This window comes from Mercenaria mercenaria, chromosome 3, assembly GCF_021730395.1.
Source record: "Mercenaria mercenaria strain notata chromosome 3, MADL_Memer_1, whole genome shotgun sequence".
NCBI classification, from domain to species: Eukaryota; Metazoa; Mollusca; class Bivalvia; order Venerida; family Veneridae; genus Mercenaria; species Mercenaria mercenaria.
Genome location: NC_069363.1, coordinates 30,871,515 through 30,885,206, shown reverse-complemented (window position 1 = coordinate 30,885,206; position 13,692 = coordinate 30,871,515). Strand labels below are relative to the sequence as shown.

General features: G+C 34.1%; 1 protein-coding gene across 1 annotated transcript; it reads left to right on the top strand.

The window, feature by feature from the left end:
• Positions 1 to 8,349: 8,349 nt before the first annotated feature.
• Positions 8,350 to 13,334, top strand: LOC123525848 (uncharacterized). Its single transcript, XM_053539648.1, has 7 exons — positions 8,350 to 8,368; positions 8,811 to 8,863; positions 10,115 to 10,276; positions 11,096 to 11,158; positions 11,446 to 11,696; positions 12,340 to 12,583; positions 13,152 to 13,334. The coding sequence occupies exons 1-7, from the start codon at positions 8,350 to 8,352 to the stop codon at positions 13,332 to 13,334; spliced, it is 975 nt and encodes a 324-aa protein (XP_053395623.1).
• Positions 13,335 to 13,692: the final 358 nt, after the last annotated feature.

The window sequence follows — 13,692 nt, the reverse complement described above, 5'->3', positions numbered from 1 at the left end:
CAGTCGTACTTTAACGGTCAAACTTTTGCGAATTAAAACATGTGTAAGAAAGCTGCGCGCGTAAACTTGGCGCAACTTTAAACGTCGTTTCTCGATATTACGTCATGCCGCATCTGGACCGGTTTTCAAAGACGACGTCACATATAAGCATAATGTCAAATCTCTTTCATTTTTACATGGTGACATAATTACCCCACCATTTTATTTTCAACGGAATAAACTTATTTTAATCTACAAATACAATCTGACGTTAAGATTTTAAAAATATTTTGCAGCTTTAATGACACGCAAAAGTGCTTCAAAATGGAAAGAAAGAACTTGGTGTCACGTGCATCTAAGAGATGCAGTTTTAAAACTGGTGAGTTTTTTTCATTTATATTTTTTAGTTCTTTTTGTTTTGAAATATATTTCCTGGAAAATATAAAGTAGTATGTTGACAACTTTTATTTCAGTTGTAGCTTATCATTATATATATCAGTCAGAAAAATATCAGAACCATACATGATCTACTTTCATAGATGAAATTACCGACCCCTACCCCATTGTAGGTGAATCCATTAGTTTTACCGATATTTTCTTGTTTATATTTTTTCAGCGGATATTGTGGCGACATCGTACATCAATTTTAGGCAAATGCCAGCCAAAATAAAGGGTGAAAAAAATCGCAACAAGTATAATCTGTTTGGTAAAATGGTACATTATTAGCCATATCTTTTATCATTTAGCATTTTTTTGACAAAAATTTTGTTAGAAGGAAACATTCGAAGAAACATTTTTTTAAATGGCGGATATCCTGGGGGGAAAAAGCTCGTACATCCTTAACTTTTAACTTTATCCTTAATTTTACTAATGGTAGCATGAATGAATGGAGTGAGTCGAGGTTCTTTATCGTGTCAAAAGCAAATAACTAGCACACAATTAGAAGATGAAATAAGGATTAAATGGAACGCCCAGTGTCGGGATAATTTTCGTTCTGGTCTTATTTCCAGATTACCGGACTTAAACCATTTAACAAGTTCTATAGATATTACTCAAAGATCGTCAATAAATAACACTGTTAACCGTTTTACAAACATTTTAAGAGATGTTGCAGATCCTATGTTTTTAAAACATATTAAACGTAACACACATAGTTCCTTTTGTGATACGCCCTTGGGTAAAAAGGCTGAATGGTTTGATACAGATTGTCAGAATACAAGGGCACGTTATTTAGAATCTTTGCGATTATTTAATAATTGTAAATCCCCTTCAAATAGACAGTGTTTTTGTTCACGTAAAGAAGAATATAAGGCAATTTCTCGCAAGAAAAAGAAGTGTTTCGAAGCGAGGAAATTAAAGGAGATCGAACAATTAAAGCATTGTCAGCCTAAGCAGTTTTGGAAATATTTTAGTAAGAAATAGAAATGGAGCACAGATAGTGGGACTCCCTTAGAAGAGTTTTATGATTATTTTTCAAATTTAGAAAATGATTTATTTCAATGTAAAAATGAGGAGGCGGAAGATTTTTGTTCCACGCATAATTTTAATAATACTGATTGTCCCTTTGAAGAATTAGATTGTGAAATCACAGTTAATGAAGTTGTAAATGTTGTTAAACAACTTAAAAGAGATAAAGCCATAGGTAGTGATCAACTGATGAACGAATATTTTATGGAGAGTATAGATATTATTGCCTCTCATTTATGTGATATATTCAACGCTGTATTAAATTCTGGTATTTTTTCTGAAATATGGTTCGATGGTGTTATTATACCGCTGCATAAAAGTGGTGACAGTGGAGATGTCAATAATTATCGCGGTATAACGTTAGTAAGCTGCTTGTCAAAATTTTTTACTGCGATACTTAATAATAGAATTGTTGCATAAATAAATAAATAAATTCTGTGATAACAATAATATAATATCTGACGCACAGTTCGGCTTTAGAAAAGGTCGTTCAACAATCGATGCTATTTTTGTTTTAATGTCTACCGTGCAACATTTCTTAAATAATAATACACGACTTTATGCAGCATTTATTGATCTAAAAAAGTGTTTTGATAGTATCTACAGAAACGCATTATGGTTGAAACTATATAGAAACGGAATACAGTGGAAACTGTTACGGATAATTAGGAGTATGTATGACAATGTTAAGTCGTGTGTAAAGAAATGTAACTCGTACTCTGATTATTTTTATGCGTCAAGGGGAGGTAATGTCTCCTCTGCTCTTTGCAATGTTTGTTGAGGATTTAGAATTGCAATTACAGCCACCCGAAAACCACGGCCTATGTATAGATGATATAGCGTTGATTTTACTTCTCTTTGCCGATGATATGGTCATTTTAGGGAAGACCCCATCTGAATTGCAGTCAAATTTAGACCTTTTATACTTATATTGCAATAAATGGGGGTTGGAGGTTAACTCAGATAAAACAAAAATCATAGTGTTTAGAAAGCGAGGACGTGTATTATCAAATGAGTGTTGGGCCTACAATGGCCATAACATTGAAAATGTAAATGACTTTAATTATCTGGGAACAGTGTTTAACTATGCTGGTAAGTTTGCATTGAATCAAGAGCATTTGTCAGGGAAAGCCTTAAAAGCCTTAAATGTACTCTTAATAAAATGTAATAAGTTAAAGTTAAAACCTAGAATTTTATGCCAGCTATTTGATGCTTTTGTTGATGCTATACTAAACTACTCGTCAGAAATATGGGGTTATACAAAATCGAAAGTAATTGAAAGAATCCATCTAAAATTTTGTAAACGTATTTTAAATGTTAGAACTTCATGCAGCGTGGGTGTTTACGGCGAGCCTGGGAGATATCCTCTATATATAACAAGATATGTAAGAATAATCAAATACTGGTGTAAATTATTACACTCAGATAATATCATATTGCAAAAAACATATGAACAAGGTTTAAGAGATTGTAAAAATGGCCATACTAACTGGGTTTCAAATGTAAAAATGTTACTTAGTGAATTTGGATTTGCAGATGTATTTTTAAACTCTAATATAGTAGATGTAAGACTGTTTCCAAGTATCTTTAAGCAACGTGTCATTGACTGTTATACTCAAGAATGGAATGCTTCTGTAGCCAACAGTGCAGTACTTGATCATTACAAATATTTTAAGCAAGATTTATCTTATGAACCATATTTGGATATATTACCCTTTGATCTTAGAATGTACTACACACGATTACGGTTATCTGCACATTCTCTTAGAATACAGACTGGTCGTTATTCACGTAACAGAATACCTAGAAATGAAAGATACTGCTAACACTGTAATTTGATAGATTTAGAGGACGAGTTTCACTTTTTATTTAAATGCCCGTCTTATGAAAACTTAAGGAAGAAATATATTAAAAGATATTTTTACCAAAGGCCTAGTATGTTTAAAATGATACAATTGTTTACAAACACTAAACATGCTGTTATAAAAAACTTAGCAAAATATGTTAAAGCTGCTATGTCTGTAAGACTTTCACTGTTAAATAATTGATACTGTTGTTCATCCTCTATTCTTTGTACCTTTAACTTTGTTTTACTGTATAAAAATGTTTTGTGTGTGTGTTTTTTTGCAACAACCACATCATCACGTGATACAAAATATTCATATTTATGAACTATTTGTATGACGATGTACTATGTACAAGTCTTAAATAAAATTTCTGTTCTGTTCCTTAAACTTTGAGGTGTGTCACTTTTTCTGCAGTTATGGTTATTAATTGAATGAATAGTTTGAACAATTCATGTACCTTTTCAAAAATTTTACACAGCGAATTTCCCATCGGAATTACATTATAAAAATTCAACAAATTGTCAAAATTCAATAAGTTACCACTACACCTCCGAATTATGTACATACTGACGAATACAAAATATAAGTTATCTGCGAAGACACTATTTAGACTTTGCGAATGAAAAAAAAATTTCATAATACCAAAATCTTTCTTATTTAGTAAACTGAAATTTATTCATTTGTATATATTTTTTTATAAAATTACGCCGTATCACATATCGCAGTTACCTTTTAAAAAAAGTTACCAAAATTGTATATTTTAAATGAAAACACACATTCTTTATCTTTTGTTAGAATCAAAAGGTATGAAGTGTTTGACACTTTTTCAAAGGTTGGTCTAGATATTTGCCCTATGGCCTGTTATAGCACCTTCTGTCAAAATGGTTCAATCATTTCGCGCCGATTAATTTCTCTTTTATCTCAGATTGAGATCAATATTCCTTTATTTTTTTATACGTAAATTAAACAACAATATAGACGGGAAACCAGGTTGACATTTATTGCTTTGTGTCGGTTTCAAATAGGGTTTAACATATTGACAGGTTTATTCGCGTTGACTTGCATGGATATTTAAAGAAAATATAATACGGAATTAAAATATATTTAAGAGTCATGCACTTGTTATATCAGGTATGTCAGTTTTATTATTATTATTATTATTATTATACCACATTTATATAGCACTCTTTTCATGCACTTGTACACGTTCAAAAGTGCTTTACAGAATAAATTGCAAAAATACAAACAAATACGTATACAAAGATAATGCATTCCACATTAACAAAAATCATGAATGAAAACAAGTATAATTTAAAAAAAAAAAAAAAACAAGATAAAAAAAAATAAATGTATCGGCCAGTTAACAAAATATTGTACAAAAAAGTGGGTTTTGAGCAGGCTTTTGAAAGCAGCTAGCGTGTCAGCTTCCCTGATTTTGACAGGAAGAGAGTTCCAAAGCTTTGGAGCAGTGCACGAAAAGCTGCGATTGCCATACATCATGGTATTAGATTTTGGCATAACCAGTGACAGCGTGTCTTGCGATCTTAGGGTCCTGACCGGTTTATACACTTCTAGCATATCCCTAATATAGGCAGGGGACTGATTGTGTAACGCCTTAAAGGTGTGGGTCAGAACCTTGTACTGCACCCTGTATTTCACTGGCAACCAGTGAAGCTCCTTCAGAACCGGTGTTATATGATTGCGACGGGGCGTCTTAGTGATTACGCGAGCTGCAGTGTTCTGGACATGTTGCAACTTGTTAAGTGTGCTGTTTGGTATACCACTTAACAAGGCATTACAGTAGTCTAACCGTGAAGTAACCAGGCTGTTTATAAGGGTTTTTGTGGCATCACTGGTAAGATACCGTCTGATGTGACCTATTCTGCGAAGTTGTGCATATCCAGCCCGGCACACCGAGTTGACTTGTTGTTCCATATCCATACCGCTGTCAAATACTGCTCCAAGATTCCTAACACATTTCGTGGATTTTATCACAGAATCACCGACCTTCACAGAAACGTCATCAATGTACTTCTCTGTAAAAAAAAACTAATCTCGATTTTTTATTCTTGCCAAGTTCTTATCATATTACTGTATGTGGCCGAAAAAGAGATTATTCGGATTTTAATGTTTAAACAGGCACACCTATTAAAACATTTCGATTTTGCCGTGTTTAAAACCTTATATGAAAAATAAAGTATCTATCTTTCTGATAGTTGTATACCAGAGTTATTGTATAAGTATACCTATACATAAATGTAAACATTGCAAAATTCCACCCAGACATGGAAAACTCGTGAACTGAAAACGTTTCTAAATGAATCCAATTTCTCTGCAAAACGGTAGAAAAAACGTGAAAATCTAATATAATGTAAAAATCTAATATAATGTAACGGAGAAAGGGCGGTTGAAAGAACTAATAAAATGTATAACTTGGCAAGGTTAAGTAAAAATGTTCTGTTCTGTTCAAGTAACTTTATAATTATGTCTCGTATAATCAAAATTCTATATATGAAGTCTAATTTGTTTACAGCATAATAAATCGTTAAATATATTGCTATTGCGAAAATCATGCACGTGGATTAGCATATTTGTATCAAATCGAATAAAAAAGTCTAAAATATTTATTATACATGCTCACAGCTGACTGACCTGCAGTGTGTTACACTATAACTATCGGACGAATCATACTTGGATGTGTCACAGATCACGGCCAAGCTTCTATTTTATGCAAATATTTACAAAAAGGTTTTTGACAAATTGAAAAGGTATACAATATTATACATAGTATAATTATCATTTAAATACAGCACTTGTTTTTTTTTCAGTATGCAGAGTAGTTTTAAGTAAAAACATAGATAGATATTTACACGGGTCACTATTATTAGCTGACCCATGTGTTCGGCCCAGTGGCTTAGGGCTATTGATAATGCCGTATAACAATGACCGACATCTGCTGTTTCCCTTTCTTTCAAACGTACACGTGACCATGTACCGACCAACCCACGACCGTGTGGTTATCGGTGGGTTTAACACGATGCGATAAAGCGAAACACGATGCCAAAAATATCGCGATTTCGGGCTATTATTTTCGTGTTTTCGCTTTTCGCCCTCGATCTCCCATCGTGTTTTCATGTTTTCGCCTTCGCTGTGAGTAGGACGAAAACGCGAAAACACGATACTAAGAGCTCGAAAACGCGATATTTTTCGCATAGTGTTTTCGCCCTGTTGACCGCGAAAGCGAAAACACGATGGGAGATCGAATGCGAAAACACGATAACACGATGTTTTAATATCACACTCAATGATAAACTTTAATTAGGAAATTAGGAATTTTAGTTCATTAAATCTGCAAACCGGATCTTGTTTGTCTTTTGTCTAGGAATCACCTGATTAAGGTCAGACATCGAATATATTCTCCTCCTGTATTTGACTGGACTTAATTCCAGGATATGGGATCACGTGATTAAAATACACTGAGGTATAAGTCGTATATTTGTTGCTTGCGTATTTTTTTCAGACATGTCCCAGTCTGGAGCTATTTTATGCTGTTCCTGACAATATATCTCTTTTTGGCTAAAACTTTCTACTTCGTCCAAATACTTCAAAAAATGAACACTGTAGTCATCGCCTCTACATTATTTGAGGTGATTGGACTTAGTAGGACGTTTAAGCTAAAAAGCGATATACCTAAAGAAACAGCATAAAACAGCTCCAGATTTCGGTTTATCTGAAAGAATAAATGCCAAGCAATAAATAAATAAGAGGATCAACTGGTTCTGCGCTCACCTGAGTATATGATTACTGCATTTAAATAATAAGAAGACAAGTTTTCACATGCATAAATTAAGGCATGTACGGTGTTCCGTTAGGGCCATCGTGGTTTCGCGTTGTCGTCCTAAGGGCGAAATCGCGAAAACACGATGCATTGACGCGAAAACACGATGTGAAAAATATCGCGTTTTCGCGCTAATAACATTGTGTTTTCGCCCTACTCAGGCGAAAACACAATGGGAGAGTGAGGACGAAAACGCGAAAACACGATCTTAATAGCGCGAAAACGCGATATTTTTAGCATCGTGCTTTCGCTTTATCGCATCGTGTTTTCGCTTTATCATATCGTGTTTTCGCGTCATTGCATCGTGTTTTTCCGATTTTGTCCTTAGGACGACAGCGCGAAACCACAATGGCCCTAAGGGAACACCGTAAATGCCTGAATTTATGCATGTGAAACTGAAAAAATGAGAATGTTAAAGATAAGTTATATTTTTTAAAAATAATGCTTCATGAGCAAGGACTTTTGTGTCAGGTTAGAAATATTCATAGTGTTTTACGTAGTGTCCCTTTGGTTCTATCATTCTGACTTCAGTTGACAATACGTGGCCTGCGGTCATTAATATGTACTGTACTCTTGTTCTGTCCCTTTTTGAAAATAAGTCCCTTATTTGACTGTTTAATTGCTCGTGGCATTATAGTGAATGTATTAAAACGGAGATATGTTACAGCTCTTGAAATTACTGAGTCTTCTAAAGGCGTTGCACTGTTCTGAAGTGTAGCCCCTTTATGCAGTCCTTTATGCAGGAATTCAGGGTGTGTTTCAGTAACTTTGAAAACGTTCAGTAGATTAATATACATGTTTTATGTGCTGTTCAGTTTTCATGTAGGAGCCTCCGAGGCCGGGTGGCAAAGATCGCCGACTTCAGATAACTTGCCCCATCATCGATGTGGCTTCGAACCTCATTTGGGACATAAGAAAGCAACCAGCTGGCTTTCGAAGGGCGGTTGTTCTACCAAGGTGCTCAAACAAAATTAAATAATACACGGAGGGGCATACGAAGTCTTCCTCCACCATGAAAAGGTGGAAAATCGTCACATGACCTATAATCATGTCGGTGTGATGTTTAACCGAACGAAAACAAACAAAAAAAACCCTCGAAATATTTTTTTTTTTAAACACTCTTTCTTTCTATGATTTGATGATGTTTAAATTTCTTGTTAAATGTCCATATAAAATGTTTACTTTCCATTTTAGTGAAGATACGGCATTCATGAGAAAATGGGAAATTCACAATCAGGTATAGTATTCCCTTACCTACCTTTATATTTCCTGTTCGGAAGACATGTTTTATCAAATAAGTTGAATCATAAATTTCGGTGTTTTTCGAACTCGTTTAATTCTATTAGACCCATTTGACGGTCTACCTTTATGCCCTGCTTCGTTTCCCGGGATTTCAATTGCAATAGCAGTCCAAAACCATTTCGCATGATGATCTCTCATCAAAACTGATATCACGTATTTAAACCAAAACATCCGGGAAATAGCATAGCAACCGATCGCGTCGTAAAATGGTCTATTGGCCATATGCTAACAGATCTGCAATTTACATTTGATACTTTTTGAAACTTTCATATAACAAAAACCAGTAGCACTATATAATAAATTATATTCAAAAGCAAAAGGCAAGTTACTGTATATAAAACAGATGAAATGTTAACCTGAAATCATTTCTTTTTCAGAGAGTTTAAAGTCAACAGAACATGGGAGGGAGCCTGAGAGTATTCTCTCCAGAGTAAGAAAATGTTATTTCATATTGTCATTATTATTATGACTATACCAGATTTATACAGTAATCTTTGTGACACTGTTTTAGAGTTTAAGTACTATAGTTTTATTTTATTACATGTTTATCAGTGAAATATCGAAATGTTAGAGTGAAATATATCTGGTACTTTCATAGTGAAAAATATCAAAAATATTTTTTCTTACTAGTAAAAAAACTATAAAATGGGAATTTATTTGTTTTACATGTAAGTTAAAAATACCTTTTACTCATGAGCACAATATCTTATATGTTTTTACTGTGAAATATATATCGATCTTACATATGAAAATCTTGCGTTGGAAGACCGTTTATGCCCATTCTGTAATATCATAGATAGCGAGTCTCATGTGCTTTTATAATACAAAATGTATGATGATTATCGTTCTGTTTTATTTGAAAGAGCCATTGAAAAGGACCATTGTTTTATGCTTATGAGTATGTCAGACAAACTCAAATTTATACTATGTGAAAATTCGATGTGAAAAGTTACAACCAAAACCTGTCCCTGTATTTTACAAAGACGTAATATGTATTTATGTAAATAATACGTCATTTTAGTCATTGCATTATAAATATGATAAGCTTTACATTATGGTATAAGGCCAAGGTATCACACAAATAGTTTTATTTTTAGGTTACACCTGTTTTCACTATAGTTTTTCTTCTTATAGATGAAACAGGAGAGGCATTGTCATTAATTGGTTTCGGTACATATAGAACTAGTCGGGCATTTTCATTTTTATAGATCATGCAATTAACATTTACCATACATACTCTAGCCTTCACACACATTTGTTACTACCAGACACTATGCAAACAACAAATCACACACCAGTACGCATACACCACTATATATAGCAACTTTTTATGTGTTTTACATTAAGTATTGATTTTACATACTCCTGGTAATATTATGTTTGAAGGTGATGTATAGTTTTTAGTATCATGTACTTTAAAAGTCTCTTGTAATTCTTTTATGAATGGTCATTTACATGTTTTATTTGTGTATTATATGCTGTTATATTTTATGTTTTGTAAATGGATGAGACTCTAATAAAATAATAAATCTAAATCTGAAACAAACAAATATCCTCTATTTCTTGCAGAAGTTCAGTAACTATTCTGTGCACGTTAGTTTGTATTTCAACAGTATTTGCAACGAATGGTTTCAGGTACATATGTATGAAAATTGTCATTAACTTACTTTCTCTTTTTAAGATGAGATCAAAGCTGAGTAGACAACAAAGAAGATCTACTACGAACGGGACAGGCGAACAAGATGGTGGCGCCAACCTTTTATCCGACGCAGACGATGCGGTACAAGCAGCCAATACAGATTCACAAAGTATAGAAAACAAACAAAATGGACTACCGCAGCAAGTATGAACTTAAAATTACAGACATCCCCAACTTTGAGCGTGAAATATACGAGAACCGCAACTCTTGTCGGTATTGATTTTTGCCTTGTGCGCCGTTGTAGTTGTTTCCCTTTACACTAAAATATCGATAAACCTGCTGTTGGCATATATACTCACTAATATAGATAAACTCGGCTCTACATTTTTGAGCAACGCATCTTGGTTAGATAGAATTATTGAAGTATGCAAATTAAAGCAGAATATAACACATCTTAGAAAGAAACAGAGGATATTTGTTTTTTGGCAGAATAAGATCGAAATATATTTTTGCTCCCCTTGGTGTATCATAATTGTACGCCTCGCTTACGTTAGGCAATGCGCAACGTTATGTCGTCATAGTGTGTATGTTAAATAGTGAATGATTTTCGTTCTAGTGATATTTTTCATTGAGAACAGTGGAAATACCAAATAAACCTTTTTAGTTTGCTATTTCAATCTACTGCGAACATGAAATGCACGTCTGCGGTGTGTCGTCTGGCCATTATGGCAGAACTAGAATAATAATGGCCCGATGACTTTAGCCCGAGCGCCATTGTGGCCAAAAGGTATATCCCAGCCGGTCATTGACCTTTTTTATATATACATTGCTATATAACGTCGGCGTCAGAACGCTCGGACGTTCTGAAGGAAGCTGCAAGTATGCCAGTAACATAGTCTATATATGACTGTACATTACAATTCGTTTATATAGTACAAATGTACGGCTTATTTATATACATGTATTTGTAGACTATTCATTGAGCAAAACATACTATATTGCCGACATTGCTTTAAATTACAGCCAGTAGAAGAGGTAAAAGAGCTATCAGAAATTGAGAAACTTTTCAAGTTGTCTGAGCAAGAGGTGTGTATCACGTTTTGTTGAGTTCTGCTATAGACGTGTTTTATTTGAAGCAACTATTTATTTAATACAATACGCGATATTAACCGAAACTATAGGTGAAAAAAGTTGAATTTATAAAAGTCTCTAACTGTATTGCCCTTTTCATCTTCTAAGATACCAGAGATCATTAACAATGTTATTTTTTAAGAGTTAAACTATCAACGAACTGAAACGAAACCAGTAAATGGAATTAAACATGCATAATTCAATAATCACTTAATCTAATGGTATTTTTAAATCTTTTCAAGGTACTAGAAACAATTAACACTGTAATTCATAAGGGTAAAAATCCCAACACACTAGCCAGAGACAGGAGAGGGTATAGTGTACTTCATTTGGCCGCTGAAAGGAACTTTTTGCATGTGGCGGAGAAGTTACTTGATTATGGTGGAGACCCACTGGCATGTGATCCTCAAGGAAACATTCCATTGCAAGTGGCCTTCGAAAAGAATTTTGACGCCATGGCAGCCTTGATTATATCTAAAACAAAATACTCAATGTAAGTTTTCAGCGCTTGTTTTCTGAAATTAGCATCAGGATCTATTATTACTTATTGACTTTTTCACAGAATTACATTCAAGGTTTTTTATTTTTAATAGACCAGAATGACACCATGGAGTTTTGAACGAACATTAATTCTTAAGTATGCTATCAGTTAGTAAACAGAAAAAAAACATACTCCATTCTTATGCCAGTTGCCGGGAACTTTTCCTGTTTCCAGGACTTATTGAAAAGTTAAGTCTTTACGAAACTGCACTTTTATCATAGAAATTAACACCAGCTTAAATATAGCAATAGTGTCCATTTAAAAATATTTCTTTTCTAATTCAATTCTACGGATATATTTATGCATATTATCATAACATATCAGGTTACAAATTATATGAAAACAAGATACATTTCAGTTAGGCACTTTTGGTCATATTACTTGAAGTAAATCAATTACTTCGAAAATCTGTTTAGGAACTTGGTATAAAAAATTAGGTTGGTAAATTTCTTTATAATCTCTGTTCTCCATAGTATAATGTTGTATCTCACTTTTTTACTTACTTTAGTACTGAAGGCGTGCGTGCGTGCGCGCGTGCGTGCGTGCGTGCGTGCGTTTAATGTAAGTTGCTTAAGCATTTTCTTGAAACACGTAGAGTAAGGCGGCTATTTGGAGACGACAGTTCGGCTCATGGTAAAGATGACACCACCATTGCAAACAAAGGCACCGCGAACAGTATAGAAATGAGCCCTGTAGGTAACGCTAGTAACAAAGACGAAACTACAAACAGTGATGCACAATCTGAGACTGAAGAAAATCAGGAAAGACAGTTTTATAAGGAAGAAGATAATCTGGATATGTTCGATATCAAATCCCACTTGATTGATCGGGACTTAACTGTAAGAAAAATTAAAACAATAATTAAAATTGATTCTTTTTATGCCACTGGTGCCGAAGATCTAGGAGGCATAGTGTTTGAACTGTCCGTTCGTCATTCTATCCGTCCGTCACGCTTTCTTATGTTCTCAACACCTCGTACTTAACTCCTACAGTTTTCATCCAATTCAAATGGACCGACATATCCTTCATCAACATGAAGTAAACTTGGACATACTGTTGGGAATTTCATATCAGATTTTGTGCGGAGTTCGCAACTTGTTGACAGTATATGTTATTCTGTCGAGTATTTCCGCGAGTACGTACCAGTATTTTGATGACATTCTTTTTAAGGCACATTTTCTATCAGCTCAACATGTTTCGGAGGTAATAGAGAGAGTTGTAAAACTTTATTTTAGAGTTAAATCATTGCACGTGCCGTTATTAGGACAAATTGATTAATTAGCCAATTTATACAATGGTTGACCAGAATCTGAATCAGGCCGGGAACTATTTTTTTCAAAATTCATGCATAAAAATTCAGAAACGTTATTATAATTATATCAAAAAACTATTATTTTTCCGCTACAGCTGTCACTTGCTGCCGTATTAGACAGTTTGGCCGAGAAAAATGATAATGGCCTGTATACAGTGTATGTTAAACTGCTGGAAGAAGACAATAGAGGCCAGGAACCAGGGAATGAAGAGTTTGAAACTAAAGATCACACTGTCTTCCATACTATTGCAGCAGAATCAAGGGTAAGGGATGTATAGCGATCTTTAACATGATAATATTGTATGAATATCTTTTTTAGCTCAATTGATTTTTTGAAAAAAAATGATGAGTTATTATTATCACTTGATCGGTGTCGGCGTCGGCGTCGGCGTCGGTGTCGGCGTCTGCGTCGTCGTTGCCTGTTTAAGTTTTATGTTTAGGTCTGCTTTTCTCCTAAACTGTCAAAGCTATTGCTTTGAAACTTGGAACACTTGTTCACCATCATAAGCTGACCCTGTACAGCAAGAAACATAACTCCATCCTGCTTTTTGCAAGATTGATGGCCCCTTTTAGACTTAGAAAATATCAGATTTCTTGGTTAAGTGTTATGTTTAGGTCAGCTTTTCTCCTAAACTA